Raw genomic sequence first — 17,159 nt, 5'->3', positions numbered from 1 at the left:
CGAAATCTGTAGGATATGGAGTCGCAAATCGGCAGAATTGCCGTGCTGGACTAAGGTTGAAGATCCCAGCAATTGAGCTCTCGCGTCATCGGAGCTAAATGATGCATCACTACAACTGACCCGGTTCGGCAGCTTAGGGCTGACTATCGGGATGGGAGGTGAAGAAGATAGTTGATGGAAAGCCTAAAGACAAGTGATTTTATAAATCGATGGATGAAGACTTGAAGAGATGGACTTGGTGGTTCGTGGATTGGCTGGGTGGTTTGTTAACAAACTCCATAGATCCTGACTTACACCACCATGCTTCAGCTTCACCTTGAGAGAGCGGCAGCCAATGGCGGTGCTACCGTCAGTCCGCCTCTACCGCAGGTGGCAGGCTATGTTGTCGTCATTGGGATTGGCTTCCTGATTGCATTCATCATGATGTTTGCGACACACCTGCTGAAGAAGACGGTTGGTGAAGACAACAGGACGACAGAGATGTTCATGACGGCGAACCGCTCTGTCGGGACGGGGCTGACGGCTTCAGCCGTGGTATCATCCTGGCTCTGGAGCACGGCCATGCTGGGAAGCACGCTTGTGGGCTACAACTTTGGGGTTGCGGGACCGTTCTGGTTTGCTGCTGGGTAAGTCCTCTCTGCCATAACAAGTACTACTCAGTTGTTGGTTGGTAACTGATACGATACCTCTTTGTCAGGTGCTCTCCCATGATTGTCTTCTTTGCCCTGCTGGGCATAGCATGCAAGCTGCGGGTACCGGAGGCTCACACCTTGCTCGAGATTGTGAGGGTACGATATGGCATTGCGGGACATGTTGTGTGGATTGCGCTGTGCTTGATCAACAACATTATTGCCATTGCCAATATGCTCCTCGGAGCAAGTGCAGCCATATCAGCGCTGTAAGTCATACAGTAACTAAGTTGTCTGAGTATCCGTGTTAACTTATACCCAAACAGCACCGGGATGCATGAGATCGCGGCAACATTTTTGCTTCCCGTTGGTGTCATTCTCTACACCTTTGTTGGCGGCATCAAGGCAACCTTCTTGACCGACTACTTCCACACGTTCGTCATCACGGTCATCATCTGCTTCTTCACGATCAAGACTTTTACTGTTCCGGAGATTGGCTCTCCGGGTGGCCTTTATGAGCTCGTTGTTCAGGCTGGCAAGGCCCATCCCGTGCCTGGCAACCATGATGGCTCCTACGTGACAATGACCAGCAAGAATGTCAGTACTTTCCATTCCATCGTCTTGTCTGATCTCTAGACTAATAACAAGCATTGATTTAGGCCATCCTCTTTGGCATAATCCACATCCTGGCCAACTTTGGTCTCGTAATCATGGACACTGGCTTCTTCGCAAAAGCCTTTAGTGCTGCTCCTCAAGCAGTCGTCCCCGGATACATCATCGGCGGCATTGCTTACTTTGCAATCCCCTGGTGTCTCGGCACTCTGATGAGCTTCTCAGCTCTCGGCCTAGAAAACACACCACGCTTCCCCACGTTCCCCCGAAGGATGACTTCAGACGAAGTCTCCAACGGCCTTGTCATGCCCTATGCTGCCTTTGCCATTGCGGGCAAGGGAGGAGCTGTTGCAGTCCTGTTGATCACCTTCATGGCTGTTACATCGACTATTAGTGCTCAGGTCATATCGGTTTCTTCCATCATCAGCTTTGACATCTATCGACAATACTTTAACAAGGCGGCAACAGACAGAGACGCCATTCGATGGAGCCACATAGGCGTCGTCTTCTTCGGGCTGTTTTCCGCGGCATTCTCAACAGCTCTCTTCTACGGAAACGTGAACCTCGGGTGGACGCTGTACATGCTCGGCGTCCTGACATGTCCCGGAATCTTCCCTACCGTCTTCACCATTCTCTGGAAGCGACAGTCTCGAGCTGCCGCCGTCATCTCTCCACTCTTGGGCATGGCCACGGGCATCTCGGTCTGGCTCGGCACGGCACACACTTTGTATGGCGAAGTCACCGTGGCTTCAACCGGACAAACCGTGCCCTGCGTCTACGGAACGGTGGCATCAGCGCTAAGCCCTGGGCTTTATTCCATCGTCATCTCGCTCGTTAGGCCGGCCAATTACGACTGGGCAGACTTCCGAAAGGAGCGGCTGGCATTTGGCAGGACAAGCGGCTCCTCTGATCCTCAAGCTGCTGGTGACTCCAAGTCCCCTGCAGTAACTGAGTCGGGCTACTTGGAGGACGCCGCCAAGTTTCGGAAATGGGGGAAGATTGCTGCTTTCTGGGCAGCAGCAACGTTCTTGGGCCATTGGGTATTCTGGTGAGTCGAGATCTTTGAGAACTTGAATGTTCTATTGTAATAGTGCTAACACGCACGCTTTGCTGGCAGGCCGCTTCCCATGTATGCTTCTCACTACGTCTTCTCCAAAGGCTTCTTTGTCGCTTGGATTGTTGTCGCCATCATTTGGGTCTGGTGCACAATGCTGATTGCTGGGTTCTATCCGATCATTGACGGTCGAAAGCAAATACTGCTGGTGTACCGTGGATTGAGGGGAATCAGAAGAGTGAGTGAAGATAATGAAAGCGGAACAGAAACGGCGAGCAGTGGGATTCTAGAGAGTAAATAGAAGAATTCATTTAGAATGTCTCAGCTTTTAGCTAGAATAAAAGTCATTGTCTCGTTACATGTGTTGTCGTTGTTCATCTACCAGTGCTCCCAATAAGTGCCATACTTGGAACGGCCAGAGACGACGTTTAGAAACTCGCGCGCTATATATGAGGCTATTATACCAAGGTTAGAACTGCATATTGTATCACAATATGGAGACTTGCCTGTTATGTTTGAAGGATGCAACTCATCATACCTATCGCCGAGTCAGTTCCCAGTCGCTTGACAACACCGAGCGAAAAGACCTACCAAAGATAGGAATCGAGGCGTCCCGGCCCATACAAACAGTTTGTTCCATTCACGTCACAATGCTTATAATAGCCCACGACATTATGCGGAGGCTCCAAATAGCGGCTGGGCTGGTTGTAAATGTCCATGATGAGGCTGTGTATGTCATACACCGCAACCTTGGATCCCGGCCAGCGATTCTTGACGAGCAAATGGAACGGCACACCGTAGTCGATCATTGTATTTGACGAAGTCGTGTACTCGAGCATCTTCTGGGCGTATTCGGTCTGGTTGTAGAGCGTCTTGTTCTGCCAGAACTGATTGTCGCCCGCTCCTCCGTCTGACAACGGACGGTACAGCCCCGTAAGCTGCAGAGCATTATTGTTGAGGATGACGAAGCGGCGACCGCCAGCAGCGTGGATCGCGTCAAAGACGTTCCAAAGACAGTCGATGTATGTGGTGATGTTTGTTCCCTTCACTTGCGAGTCGCTGAGGATGCCTGTATAGCTCAGGTCGTTTGTCCCTATCCACAGGGCATACACCGTGTTTGCCGAGGTAACGCCCCTGTACAGCTTCGTCTTGCGATCTGCCTTGAACGAGGGGATCTCATCAGTGATGATGGATGGATAGTTGGCATTCATGAATGCTGCCCATCGTTCCACGTTGTTGTTGTCGCACGTCGCTCCGGCGATGGCGTAGTCGTAGAGGGTTGCGCCAGTGCTGGCTTCGACGTATTGAGGCCATTGCAGGCCTCCGCTGGCCGTGACGTTGGCCTCGGGGGGCATCACGCCCGGAGGCGGTCCGTGGGCTTGATGAGAGCCATAGTAGCCTAGGCGGCCGTTGTCGGTGTAGCTGTCTCCAAAGGTGATGAGATACTTGAAGTCATCATGGGGTTTGGGAAACAGGGAGAAGGCGTTGAGTACTGCTACGAAGCTTGGAATCACCAGAATGGACCGCATTGTGATTCTCTGCGTTCGCTGTGATATCTGGATGGTCTGGCCATGATATGAGTCTCACAGGAAATGGAGAAAAAGATGGTTGACTTTTATAGCAGCTTATGATGCTTTACACAGCTGTTAATGATGACATGTAGGATGCCATGCTCTGTGAACTCCCTGGGAGTGCATATAGCCTAATATTGCCATTGACGTTCACGATCAACACCTGGTGCATGAATTACTACACAACTGCATGGCTCTCCTGGGAATTCATCGGTTTCGGCCAATGGAAGGTCTTTTCGTTTGACTCCGCATTTGAATACTCCCAACACCTTTTCTTCAGCAGGGATATCACTTCAACACCCGGCAGATGTGTCTGCTGAAGATGCTTGTAGAAGCGTCATGTTGGCTCCCATTTCTTAAGTGTAAGGTACTTGCACAGACTGTCTCTTTTGGACGCTCAATTTGGGTATCAAACCCGACGGGAAGAGCAATGAAGTCCCTCATACTTAAAACAATTTCGCAGCCAGTAGCTAGTGAATCTTGTATGTGTGCGGAGTCAAGTGTCTCGATCGGCATTTGCTGAGATCTGGGGGATGGAGGCTTGAGCCATGGACGACCCATTTTAGCCTGTGGGATAAAAGGAGGAGAAACGGAAGACCGGATCTACAACAGGGAATAAACCGGCTGACAGGTCAGGTTGAGTAGGGATGTACACCTAGGCAATATGGCATTCCATGCTAATGTATTTTTGCTCTAAGTGTTGGAGGACCCTCGGCGGTGAGCACACTCGTGACGAGTTGACAGTACAAGAAGTTGGAGGAAGGCTGTCCCGCTCATTCCATGTAGAAGAATCTCGATTGATGGCGGTGTACATAATACAAGAGTCACCAAGAGCCAATCCATGCTCAACGGCCATTGTCATGGTAACTATGACCGCAACTCGTTTGCTCATAGGGTTAAGCAAAGCTTCTTGAAGGGCAGTAACACCACGGCTCAATCAGCTCACAGCTTTCCTACAGTCCCTCAGGCACTGTTCTCGGTCATGCCCAATGCCTTCGCATGGCTCGTTTCAGACGCGTCCAACATTCTTTACACCCACAGCAAAGCCAATCGTAGTGATAACCAACTTCCATGCCGACCAACTGACTAACACGTGAGCAGCATCATCGACCCGAATGAACGGCGTTCTTCTCCTCTCCGGAGTGAGGGGCGGGAACACCTATTCTGCCCACTTCCCCGCGTCCCCGCATGGCTCGTGAGCCTCGCTATGTGCTTCACTGCTCGTCGGAACTCTATGAGACGTTGGCAGTCGTCCTCCAATGCAAGGCATCACAGACGCTGCATGATCCCAGAGACGAGACTCTTGGGAGCGAATATCAGGAACTTGGTCTGTTAGAGCTGGAGGTGGTGGCGTGGATTAGGTCGTTTGGCCCATCAACGTGGTAAAGGGGTAGCAGGTGAGTGTTGCTGTCTTTATCATGACCAGGACTGTAGCGATCAAGAGGACCACACAGGAAGGCAGCTGCTGCAAAGAAGCTGGTGTTACGAGCAGGTGCGGTGAGATATTTATGCGACTTGCTTGTTCGCCCATTCTTTGACGATACAGATGGAATCATCTGTTGGAATGACTTCCGCTCGACGAGCAGCGTAGTGGCGCAGACGGTGTGCGGTCTGCGTGATGACACCTTCATTGCCATTGTTCGCAACATATTCGCGCCAGAAGTAGACGTTGAATCCCAGAAATGCGCACAGTCCTTTCATGACGCTGTCCTCTGCTGCTGGGCAATAAGAGACGTGTTCCGCGAAGAATGTTGCCGCGTAATCCACCAGCGATGAGTCGCAAGATGCCATGAATGCTGGATCTACTGAAGCATTCATTGGAAGTCGGCGAAGAGTGCTGTCAGAGAGTAGGTTGAGTAGAGTGACTGCAATCCGAGTGTGGCCATGTGCCTCATCAACTGGGAATTCAGAGTTGACCTTTCGATCAAGAAGTATTTCGCGAACTATCTCGTTTTTAACATTGACTCTGTCTTTAGGGTGAATGGTGACAAGGTCTCCGCATATCTCGGAAAGTGTTTTCTTCAGGTCCAGGAGCTTTGATTTGAGATCAAGCTCGACAGCGCTGCGCAGCTCTTCGAGTGTAAGTGGACGGCGGGCCAAGATGATCCAGGTCCATATCGACTGGGCAACTTTAATGCCTCTCTTGTTCACCTGGATTGACTGAAACTTTCTGGTATATCTCTCGCGTACTTCTGTCGGATCTTCCCTGGTAGCATCCATGGTCTTCTAGATTCAGGCGTCTCCGAAGTCTTCTATGAAAGGACAGGGCTCAGAGCGATGAAGCTGATGGTGGGAAATCTCAATCTTTAGATAATTGTGCGGCGATTCGGTAAAATGACTTCTTGCCCGCAATGAGCAAGAAGTAACTGACACTCTTCTTGGCTGTCATTGACTTAGAGAAGGCTGCTCTATAAGTACAACTTGAGGGTTCTGCAAACAAAGCGCTTTGTCTTTTTGGCTGCGCCACGAGAGTTGCCCCTAGTAGTACCCTCGTGATCAATCTTTGAATACATTTCTTTCACCAATTTGCCATGATTGGTCACATGAAAGAAAGTGGGCGGTTCGAACGAGTTCAAGTGTAGACCTACTGGTGGTCGAGAGCTCAACCTCACATCGTAATGATAGCCCTTCAAGCCATCAATTCTTGACTGGATACTATGCATTCTCTGTTCAAATAAAGAAGTTACATGTAAAAGACTTCCCACACTGCCAACTGTCCCAAGCGGTGGCTCTATGCCAGCAGATATACAAGCTTTCGCTTGAATCGCGAGGACTTCGGCCACACGAGGCCCCGGCTATCAAAGTGAGAAAGATTGCCCGCCAGCTGCATACCCTTAAGAATATGCCTCGACTAGTCTTTTAATTCCGTCTATTGCCCTGTCATACAATCAGAAAACAATGAGCTGTTACAAGTGTTCATGAGCGCCGTGAGCTTACCAGCGAAGATACCACTCTTGGTCCGGGTACAGTGCCGCAGCATGCAGGTCGAATCTCCTGCGGCAAATAAGTGAGCTTTCCAAACATCTGACATTGCAGAGAATTTTCTTACGTAGAGTAGAGCGGTCAACAATGGCCATAGTCTCCCTGCCATTGGCCTCGGCACATTTCAAGGCGATGAGGGCAACTCGAAGGTGAAGGAGGCTGTGAAGACAGCGCTACAACTCGGCTACAGACACATCGATGGTGCTAGCGCGTATGGAAACGAAAGGGAAATCGGAGAGGCTATCAAGGAGATCGGCATCCCTCGAAATGAGATTTTCGTGACTTCCAAGCTGTTTGTCACAACCCTCCAGCACTTCTCATAGTCCCACGTTTTGCTGATTACCATCGACAGCGCACAAACATGGCACAAGCCTTCCGACGTCCAAAGGGCTCTCGAGGTGACACTGAAAGATTTGCAGTTGGACTATGGTAGTTCTCGACAGTTTCTTCCAACAGATAGATGCCTCTGACTGACATGTGATGTGATAGTTGATCTGTATTTGATGCATTGTGCGTCTCTCAATCCAGGACCTGTCATAGGAAGAGTGTTACTAACATTGCAAAGTCCCTCATGCTTACAAGGCCGGCGAACAGAACGAAACGATTAGACATCACAGCGGCAACTGAAAGGCAAGTAATAACCCGATACTAATAATTGAGTGCAATAGGCTTACATGACTTAGCCAGTCATAGACTATGATCTGTCCAGAAGGTACCCAGAAACCTGGCAGGCCATGGAGAAGCTCGTCGATCTGGGGCTCGCGGGTTCAATTGGTTCGCCCTCTAATCAGTACCTTTATAGCAGAAAGCCATTCTAATTTCTTCAAAACAGGTCTCTCCAATTTCAATATCCTCAAGACGAAGAGGATTCTGAGTACGGCTAGAATCATCCCCGTGGTGAACCAGGTCGAGATTCATCCGTAAGTCGCGTTCACTATCTGGCTATTCATGTTTCCTTTGTTGTTGACCTGAACTTCTATACAGGTACTTTCCGCAGCAAGAGCTGTTTGAGTTCTCGTCTAAGCATGGAATTATTCTCATGGCTCATCAGCCGCTTGGCGGACGTCCGGTTGGAGTAGTTCTGGGCTCTGACAAGCCATTCCCAACGGCCGATGACAAGGTTGGTTTCGCACACAAATGCAGAAACCTTGTGAGAGAAACGTCTAACCGCGATCGCAGATCAACGAGATTGCAACCAGGTGCGGGATTTCGCCAGCACAGGTACGGTGGCATCGTCTATTACACCATACGTTCGGCATGAGACTAATGGATTGGCAAAATGCCTAGGTCTGCTTATCCTGGACAGTGCAAAAGGGTATCCCAGCGGTGCCGAAGTCTGTGCAGCTTACCCACATGAAGCAAAACCTCGACCTGACGAGAATTTCGGACCAAGACTTCCGTACTGTAGACCAGCTGGCTTCTGAGCGTGGCCCGGTCCGCTTTCTTGATCCGAGTCGTCACTTGGGCTTTGACATTTTCGATGAAGAGAATGACCAGCCGCTTGCCAATAGCGCGCCGTGGGACGAAGTGTGAAGGTGGTCTTGGCATGCTGTTGAACTCAGTCATCTGGTCTTGTGAGGGTCATCCGTTATGTGCAGAGATCTAGAGGAGCTTGGGCTTTGTGGCATACACAATGCAATAGACTAACCTTTATACGTTATGTACACAATTCTTGCTCATTATCAAGATAGACAGAAAATGATTAGAGAGCTCAATGTGGATTTAGGGTAGCTTCATATATACAGGTCTGGGACGTCACATCTTATCGTTGCTACCGCTTCCGCCTTTACCGCGAATTGTGTCCAAGTACGTATATACCCGTCGAATGTAGTCTATCCAGGGGAAACTTGAAACAAGCCTTCAACAGTATTTACCAGTTTTCCCGTCTGCTCTATCTTGGGGTAGATGAACCATCCAGGATCATGGAGTCTAGGACGCCCGCACTCAAGTGAACCACCTCCCCTTGTCGCCCCCAAGCTTGCACATAATTCCCCCCATTCCATATCTACAGGGCCCAGCATCTGGCTGACCTGATGCCCTCAGTGGTGTCGGTGCAGCAGTATTGAGGATCAAAGAGGTTGTCGGCAGTGCAAGAAAGCTGGACCTCGTCGCCATTGCAGCCGGTGCTGGTGTACACCTGGCAGAAGCTGTCCTTTGTCTGGGCGACTGCGTTGGCCACGACGTTGTCCGCGAAGTCGAAGCAGTCGATGTGGTCGTTGTAGACGGCAAATCGCGAAAATGAGAGACCGTCATATTCCTCGAGCTGCTGCTCGCATGTCAGGGAGTTCCAGAGAGTCCATTTCTCCGCCGTTGCCCATACGGGGAAGAGGAGAGTGAGCGCCCAAGAAGCAGACCGCATTTTCGCTGTGTTTGTGACCTGTTTGGTTGGAGATAATGAGTTCAAGCAATTTCTAGGGCATAGAAAGGTATGATGAAAGACAAAGAGATAGTATGAGTAAAGTCTCGCATTCACAATGGTGAGGAGGCTTAAATAGTCAATTACACTGGCAACACACACACCCCCCCCCCCCCCCCCCCCCTCCAAGCCCTTCTTCATTATGCCCTAAACTTATACTTGAAAAGGCGTGATAATTACTCCGATCGTGGCTCGACCTTGTAAGAAAACCACGAGCCGATAATGGGCCAGTTAGTTGAATGGAAAAGGCAGTGGCAATTGTGCGGAGGGCGGAGCAATAACAGCCGTCCACGCATGTATGCCAAGCATCAGCAGACAAATTAAGTGATTGTCAACACGTATTTCAACCATCACTTGCCTAAATACATCTAGTATTGTTACAGTGAGCTTTTTCTGTAGACATTGAATGGGAATTCTAATAGTCAAACAGCATTCGAAAGCTGCCTCCCAAGAGAAGCCGGCTTTCATGCCTAGAGTTGGGCTTCCTTCGCCCATCATTGCTGACTTAAGTAACCAGACCATTCAATAAAGACTATCTGCATCGCCGTCGTAGTTACACGTACTACACTTGATTTAACATTCGGAGAATAATGGATTGAGTGCTCTTGGTCTGTAGATCCCACCACATCTCATTGAAACCTAAATCCTCTCGTATGTATTTGCCCGTGAGACTTAGATCGAGCTTGACAGCTGTATTAACGGTCAGTCATGGCTCATGACTTAGCCCACTGCCCAGTGCCCTTACAAAACCACCCAACCAGTTATGCCACTATCCCCCCGTTCGCCAGAAATTCACGAGTCTGCTTCAGAGGATGTATTACTTTGCGCAGCATTTCCTGCCTCCACTTTTCCTCCGGCGTACATCGATTGCCGAGGAGGCACCATGAGACGGCGTCGGCATAAGCAGGGCCTGCTTCATCGTTCACATGACCCAACCATTCGCGAGCTGCTAATATATCGTAGCATGTCTTCTCCGTGTCGTTCCCACCGGCCGGCAGTGCCTTTCTCCATGGCTGGTCATCTATGGTCTGACCAAAGCAAAGCTCCAACAGCATGATGCCCAAATGCTCGAGGGCGACATGACGGGAATGCTTGCCCGTAGATGTGGGGTCGTTATCTGTAATGAAGCCCGTCATACGTTGACTGATATGGGGGTCGTCCAGTCTTATGGGAGCCCCCTCTTCAGTGGCATCGTGAAAGAGGATATCATTTCTTTTGGGCGAGGTTGGCAGCCATGGAGATTCTAGCAGCTGAAGATGGGTCGAGGCCAAAATCAGGGAGAGTGTGTATCTCTGCAGGCGCCTAAACGCCAGGTCTATGTTACCCCGAAGTATTTGTCACGGAAGTCGTTGCCTTCAAATCGGGCTGAGAACTGTTATGAATGTAGTACCTAATATCTTAATCAGCAACGAAGCCGTAACAAGCCATGTCTGCTAGTAGCCGAAACGCTGTGCAAAAATCAAGATTTGACTTAGGTAGTATAGCTGAGAAGGGGGATCGTGTGTATCGGTGTAAGCTTAACTGTTGGCGACGAGTTTAGGATCTGTCAGTGTCGCTGATAATAAGTTATCTATTTGGTACCTTCACAGACATGCGCGCATTGAGGCTCGTTTGTCTGATGCATTTGGGCCAAATGGGCGGAATCACCACAGGTAGGATGTATTCTTACGAGGGACTTCCCGTCCATAAATCTGACGCTGGCTTCTTCCCAAGCTCGCGGCTCTCTTTTGCGTGAACAAGTAGCTCTCACATCACGAATCTCGAAACCCCAATTTCGACGCTGCACGTAAACACCGCATGACATCTGACCGCGTGCGTGCATCGCGGGTTGATGCGAACCTGCATTTGGCGCGGCCTCACCGAATCGGAACTCGAAATGAACAACCACGCCTCTGCAGGCTCATCCACGCAATTATATTCTCCAAAAATACACGGAAATGACTCGAGGGGCATTAAGCAAATTATTCCGCGCAATATCAAAAAGGCAAAAAAGAAAAAAGAAAAGCGAGGTAGCCCGGGGGCCGAACGCGTTCCGTCCTTGAAGGGGCCCTCTTCTCGAGAACCGTGATATCCCCCTTGACCACCCCGCGGTAGAAGAGAGAGTTAATTGACCTTATATACCCTTGGCCCAGACTTGTTCGCGGTGCAAGGGAAGGCCCGGAGGTGGTGAGGTTTGGGGAGGGAGCGCGCGCTGTATTTATATCTGCGGAAGGTGCCTCCAGGGGGGCTTACAGGGGTGTGGTTGCGCTAGCGCGGTATCTGGTGCGCTAAGCTAAGCGACCCACGTGCTCGATGCGCTACCTCGACAGATGTGACTCCATTGGATCGCAGAGGAAATATCTGAGACATCGTGGTCGTGGGCTAGCACGGAATGTCGTTAGACGAGGCGATCTGGTGGGTTTCATCAGCGGGAGAACCGGCTATAACTGGAGATGGCGCCTACCTAGTAGTGCTCAATACTAGTACTACCTTAATCGCGTAGACGGATTGCACAGGATCCGGGGCATAAGAATCAGGTCCTGATGCCCTTGCATAGAGAACCGACTCAAGCGTACGGCCATGTGAAAGCATATTGTTCAGAGAGTACGACAGACGCTGGTGCTCCGCACAAAACGATGTACCGAGGACAAAAGGCAAGGCATTTGTGCGGAACAAGAGCTCATGGTACTGAAGGCCACATATCACGCGTTTCCTGGACTGAGTCAATTCATACATGTACCTTATGTCAATTCGGCTCTTCGTTATTGGTACTAGAGAGTTCTGACATAGGTATGTAATTGCGCATGTGGCCAGCATCTCCGCAAACCAATGAGAAGTACATTGGTGATGCCATCCCTTCAACCACAGCGTTGACCGGCAGCTATTGTACCTTAGACCACAAGCGGTCAAATCCGTAGACGAGTTCACGTACCTGAGAGGAACTTTTGGGGGTTGAGCGCGGGTTTTTCCTACAGGCTCACGTCACGATACACCAACCTAGGAGAAGACTCCTCGCTCAAATCCTTCATCGTATTCATAGTGAAACTACGCGGCAGAACTACCCGGGAAACAACTACTAGTAACTTTGATGAACGGCAAATATCCGTCAAAAAGTGAAATATTCGGCTAGGTACCTACCTAGGTACCTAGTACACAGAGTATCGATCTTGGGTTACCTACACTTGAGTCCCAACATCCGAGTACACCCAACGCACCAAATCTCCTCTCTCATCTCCATCCTCTCCTCCCGGATCCCCTACCGCCCACCGCCGCCGCGCCCCAGTCAACAATAGAGAGATAACCAATCAGCTACAAAGGAGTCTCGATTAGGCTCTCCTCCACCCTCGTTTCTTCCTTTTTTGTCGTCGATCCATGGCTGTCGGCTGTTTCTTTGGTCTCTCTTTTGTCTTCGGTTGTCTCGATTTTGGTTGTTGTGCTACCGCGATGAATATGTCCGTTGCAGTGAATGTCCCCTTTTCCGCAAATGTCCCACTCGAACTTTGTCTGATCCTCGTGCGAAGAATAATGCGAAGCACATGGCCAGTGAACATCTTGCTGCTTTGCACCTGTAGGCTCGTAGATGCGGCGGAAGAGCTGAGCTGCCGGCAATGCTTTGAAGAGCATCAGCCTGCCTTTCACTTTATCCTTCTCCTTATTATCGGTGTGACGCAAAAGAATAGCGTCCAAAGCTGCCTGCACGATGAGGAGAGTAACCAGCATGACGAACAAAACAATCAGGCCGACCATTGAGAATGTTTGGAAGTTGGGGCTTGAGAGGACAAAGTCACCAGCGCCATCGGCTGGCTGTCCCTTCCCGTCCTCCATAATGTTGTCCAGTCCATCTGGCCTCGAAAACATCGTAGTGTCAAGAAGGACATTGCGAGTAAACACATAGCTCGCCAGAACCAGGCGCTCTAAATCATACCGAATTTTCGACGTCTCTGCATTGATGACGCCCCTGGAACTGGTGATGGCAGACTTGAGTGCCGAGTCACCGCTGGCATTGCCAACCCGTGTGAGCACTGGGGCTCTCAAAGCTTCCGCCAGCAGCTTGAGCAGAGCGGGTTTCACCTTGATGCCCTTGACATTTGGGAGATCGTCCACGGTCTTGACCTCCTGGGAGCCGTAGCGCCAGGTGTCTTTTTGCCAGCATGAGAGCGCTGGTCGTCCTCGCTTCATCCAGAACTGGGCGTCAAAGGGCGCCGGAAAGTTTGCGGTGCGACGCTCTGTCTTGTACCAAGGATCATCCCCCTGTTTGATGCTGGCTCTCCTGGCCGCCCAAACGATAATGGCAAAAGACGTGTTGCCGCTCTCCAAGTGCTGTTGTTCTGCCTCCGGATGAGGTATGAAGCTCGCCTTGGGGGCATCTTGTACGGTATCTTGATTGACTGGAACCGAGAAGTTTTGACCGGAGATCCTCCATAGGTTATATAAGTCTTCATTGCTTGCTGCACCTGTGGAGTTCACGAACCATCCGTACTCGGTCGTGCATGAGCCATTGACCGTCAACGAAAGAGCAGACCCTTGCTGGAGGCCAAAATCAACTCCAGTGAGGGTATAATCGTAGAGATACTGATAGATGTCTTCGCCGCTTTCTGTTTTGCCGATAGGGTCCAGGTTTGAGTCAGGCAGGTTCACGTCTTTTCTCTTCGTTACCTTGGAAGCTTCTATGCTGCCCAGTGCACGTAGGTTTGCCGGAGCAAGAACGCCGTAGTATGAAAGAACGGCAGTGTTGTCGGTACCAAGATGCGGGTAATAGACTGAGCTCGGCCGCACAGGCGCCACAGTGCCGATTTGTATGAGGGAGGGTCCGATGATGCCCAGAGTCATGCTGCCACCGAAGACCATCAGAGCCAGGACAGCCAACAAGAGACCATAGGCAAAATCAGGCTTTGATTTGTGAAAGTGGAAGGCGTAGCTTGCGAGCTCCTTGAACGCGAACCAAGAGTCGTTGGAGTTCCAGAGCGTTACGAGAGCAAGGTGTCGTCGCCGAGAAACTGTCCCAGGGAACAACATGGCGATGAAGCATATGAGGTTCCACAGAGACATGAAGATCAAGGTGAGAACCACCGAAATGCCCGCTGTGAGAAGAGTGCCCCCATTGGTGGTGAAGGCAATTGCCCAGACGGGACCGTCTTTGGTTGGCAGGTAAAAGGGACGGTGAAGCAGATAGGTTCCGTCCACCAGTGGCGTGTAGACATCAGCCATCTTGATTGAGCTTGAACGGAATCACTAGATAGGCTTGAATGTCGTGAAGATCTCTCGTTCTACGGACCATCGTACGCCCCTGATCAAGTCTTTAAATACCCGAGCAACCTTCTATACTGTAAAAATGAATCATGCGTTGAGGCTCCTGACAACATCCGCAGAGTAGGCATCTTGTAGACTCAATGTCCAGGGTTTGGGGCTACGACTTCTGCTTGCATTAGTACAACAACCATAAAGCAGACGCTATGCCTTGGGACTTCATGCAATGCGTCTATGCAATCAAACACTCCACTTGTCCTGATACAATTCGTCGCTTCTGACTCATGGACCGGACTCTCGAGCTCTGTTTCCGTGGTTGAAGACGACGTTTGCAGCTCTAGGCAGCAAGCCCGTAATTTGATGTGCAAATCATTCGATATCTATATAACTGCGTGTGTTCATTGGACGCAGGAGGCCTGTTGGAAATATGCAGGTGGGTGACTTTCCTACTATTCTTGGACGCTTGCACTGAAAAGTTTCGAGCTGAATACTCCCACTAAGCAGTGAGGAATGGACTTCTACACAAGTGTGCGTGTCTTCCTCGCCAAGTCGGCGACAAACACGTAACAAACGAGGCTTTCGGGGAATGATATCTGACTTCCGAGTTTTCTCCTCAATCCTTTCTCCTCTCTTTCTATTGTTGCGGCGCCTCAATCGGACGATTGCTATACCAGGATGGATGTTCGGAAGGTGAAATGTGATATGGCCAAGAGATATCTAGACAGGCGTTCCTTACCCCGGTTGTCTGCAAGAGCAGTTGTGCTGCAAACTCTCAAAGCTTTCTGTTAATGTGTTGGATTTTGCTTTGATGTCTGTTGAGTGGATGCCTTCTTGATCAATGGCTGCCCGAAAGCATGCCCATCGGATGTCTGATAGCTGCCTGAAAGAGAGCGTTGTTGATGAGGCATAGAACTAATAATGGCAACCGCAGACCTTCCAATAAAAAAAGCCCAAACACCCATGCCCGCCTCAGTTGAGGATCTCAACACCGAGGCCAAGATATGAATATATGACCAGTCAAATTCTTCCACACATCTCGGTTGTTGATTTCTTCCATGGCCCGGCATGGTCGGTGGGTCATTGCATACGGCTGTTATGGCCTGCATGTGATAAAGGCAAGCATGCCGAATAACCTTATCCCACGACAGCTTGCCAAGAGAAGGCATCACCGAACTTTGCGGTGATAGGTAAATGCCACTGGTGAAGTATGCAGGCTGTAGCTTACAAATGAAAGTCTTCAGCCGCACTGCAGTCAGCCGCATAGACCCCTGTCCGATGAACGAACGGAGTAGTAGCATGCGTCTGTAGCGATTTATGTCCGCGGCATCTGTGGAAGGCTATGGACATCCCATTGTTTGGTTTGAGAATCCTCAATATGCCATTGTTTTCTCCATGACTTGAGCTTTCATCTGCCGGGGCTGGGTTTAAAAGACAAGACGGTGAGCCACCACGACGCTATATGCGCACGTAACAGATCACCATCTTCCCGCTCCTCCCTTCCCAAGTCCATCCCGCTGCAGCCATGCTCAAGCAACACATTGTCTCACTCTTTTGTCTAACTGCCGCTTCGGCAGTTCTTGCACAGTCGCCACAATCGCTCCTGTCAGTCCTCCAGGCGAACGGCTTCACCGAGTATGCCCAGCGGCTCCAAGCCAGCGAGCCAGTGGACCTACGGCCGGGCATTGTTGTGTATGCCCCAAGCAACAATGCCTTTACAAGTTCCTCCGTAAACGTCACAGTCGCTCGTCGCGCGGACGATACCATTGCGAGGAGAAACGCTGCCAGTTACAACTTCGGATATGTGACCTATCCAACACACGTTTCCTCGACTGGCAACAACACGTTATCCACCATCATAAGAAAGCGAGAAACGGATCTTGGCGCCGTCTACGAGACGCTGTACCAGGATCAATCAGTGCGTCTTGGTGCCGGGCACAACCAGACACTTGTTCAAAGATATATCCCCTCTGCCTCGCTGCCGTTTGTCTTCACGGGACTCGGCAAGTATGTCAGGGTCACAGGCGATGATATCCCCTTCGACCATGGCGTCATTCGGCCAATTGATGGAGTCCTCACCCTGCCAAGGAATCTCTCAACTACCCTTCAGTCCTTGGGGGAGACGAAATTCGGAGCAGCACTGCAAAGCGCAGACCTAGTCTCGGCTCTGCAAAACACTGCATCCATCACCGTCCTGGCACCTAGCGACTCAGTGTTCAATCTCGCCAGCACACTCACCAAGACGCAGCTCGCTCAAATCATCAAGGAGCATGTCATTGTGAGCTCGGGACTCCCGCTCTACTCGCCGTGGCTGGAGAACGGCCAGGTGTTTCGCACTCTCGGCGGAACCAACATCACCGTGGTCGTCAGAGACAATGTCGCCTACTTGAACGGCGCGAAAATCCTAGGAGGCGACTCGGTCATTGAGAATGGAGTGGTGCATACTATTGACAAGGTACGTTGACTGTGAGGGTATTGATGACAGAGGGAATGACTACATGTACTGACAAGTCTCGATAGTTGCTGAGCCAAAGCATTCCAACCGTGCCGGCGAACGCAGCGATGAAGACAAGATTGCTATCTTGGGAGACTCTTACATGTAGCTTCATGGGGACAGTCATTGCCGCAGCACACTTTCTTATGTAAAATGTGCAAAATCTGATGGTAGCATA

General features: G+C 50.5%; 8 protein-coding genes across 8 annotated transcripts; 3 read left to right on the top strand and 5 right to left on the bottom strand.

The window, feature by feature from the left end:
• Window positions 1-300: 300 nt before the first annotated feature.
• TRIREDRAFT_73250 (Na+/proline symporter) lies at window positions 301-2,631 on the top strand (the record flags this gene model as incomplete). The annotated part of the gene is made up of 6 exons (XM_006964661.1): window positions 301-626; window positions 698-898; window positions 956-1,226; window positions 1,289-2,289; window positions 2,359-2,533; window positions 2,611-2,631. 6 exons carry the CDS (start codon window positions 301-303, stop codon window positions 2,629-2,631), a joined length of 1,995 nt encoding a protein of 664 aa, XP_006964723.1.
• Window positions 2,598-3,824, bottom strand: TRIREDRAFT_121418 (uncharacterized protein; the record flags this gene model as incomplete). The annotated part of the gene is made up of 3 exons (XM_006964480.1): window positions 2,598-2,750; window positions 2,802-2,833; window positions 2,887-3,824. The coding sequence occupies 3 exons, from the start codon at window positions 3,822-3,824 to the stop codon at window positions 2,674-2,676; spliced, it is 1,047 nt and encodes a 348-aa protein (XP_006964542.1). The 3' UTR covers window positions 2,598-2,673.
• A 1,548-nt stretch (window positions 3,825-5,372) lies between these two features.
• On the bottom strand, window positions 5,373-6,086 carry TRIREDRAFT_106494 (uncharacterized protein; the record flags this gene model as incomplete). Its single annotated transcript, XM_006964479.1, has 1 exon — window positions 5,373-6,086. One exon carries the CDS (start codon window positions 6,084-6,086, stop codon window positions 5,373-5,375), a length of 714 nt encoding a protein of 237 aa, XP_006964541.1.
• Window positions 6,087-6,844: 758 nt separating this feature from the next.
• Window positions 6,845-8,381, top strand: TRIREDRAFT_106493 (uncharacterized protein; the record flags this gene model as incomplete). The annotated part of the gene is made up of 8 exons (XM_006964660.1): window positions 6,845-6,873; window positions 6,946-7,140; window positions 7,201-7,277; window positions 7,338-7,358; window positions 7,542-7,622; window positions 7,681-7,768; window positions 7,833-7,968; window positions 8,136-8,381. 8 exons carry the CDS (start codon window positions 6,845-6,847, stop codon window positions 8,379-8,381), a joined length of 873 nt encoding a protein of 290 aa, XP_006964722.1.
• Window positions 8,382-8,853: 472 nt separating this feature from the next.
• On the bottom strand, window positions 8,854-9,405 carry TRIREDRAFT_106492 (uncharacterized protein; the record flags this gene model as incomplete). Its single annotated transcript, XM_006964478.1, has 2 exons — window positions 8,854-9,225; window positions 9,367-9,405. The coding sequence occupies 2 exons, from the start codon at window positions 9,403-9,405 to the stop codon at window positions 8,854-8,856; spliced, it is 411 nt and encodes a 136-aa protein (XP_006964540.1).
• Window positions 9,406-9,786: 381 nt separating this feature from the next.
• Window positions 9,787-11,086, bottom strand: TRIREDRAFT_106491 (uncharacterized protein; the record flags this gene model as incomplete). Its single annotated transcript, XM_006964477.1, has 5 exons — window positions 9,787-9,826; window positions 9,888-9,954; window positions 10,127-10,556; window positions 10,589-10,636; window positions 10,934-11,086. The coding sequence occupies 5 exons, from the start codon at window positions 11,084-11,086 to the stop codon at window positions 9,787-9,789; spliced, it is 738 nt and encodes a 245-aa protein (XP_006964539.1).
• Window positions 11,087-12,552: 1,466 nt separating this feature from the next.
• TRIREDRAFT_106490 (uncharacterized protein) lies at window positions 12,553-14,451 on the bottom strand (the record flags this gene model as incomplete). The annotated part of the gene is made up of 1 exon (XM_006964476.1): window positions 12,553-14,451. One exon carries the CDS (start codon window positions 14,449-14,451, stop codon window positions 12,553-12,555), a length of 1,899 nt encoding a protein of 632 aa, XP_006964538.1.
• Window positions 14,452-15,953: 1,502 nt separating this feature from the next.
• On the top strand, window positions 15,954-17,156 carry TRIREDRAFT_121417 (uncharacterized protein). The gene is made up of 2 exons (XM_006964659.1): window positions 15,954-16,942; window positions 17,008-17,156. The coding sequence occupies exons 1-2, from the start codon at window positions 16,013-16,015 to the stop codon at window positions 17,131-17,133; spliced, it is 1,056 nt and encodes a 351-aa protein (XP_006964721.1). The 5' UTR covers window positions 15,954-16,012; the 3' UTR covers window positions 17,134-17,156.
• The last annotated feature ends 3 nt before the right edge of the window (window positions 17,157-17,159 follow it).

This window comes from Trichoderma reesei, assembly GCF_000167675.1.
Source record: "Trichoderma reesei QM6a unplaced genomic scaffold TRIREscaffold_7, whole genome shotgun sequence".
Taxonomy (NCBI): Eukaryota; Fungi; Ascomycota; class Sordariomycetes; order Hypocreales; family Hypocreaceae; genus Trichoderma; species Trichoderma reesei.
The sequence above is the reverse complement of the archived record's forward strand: the minus strand, read 5'-3'. Positions and strand labels throughout refer to the sequence as shown.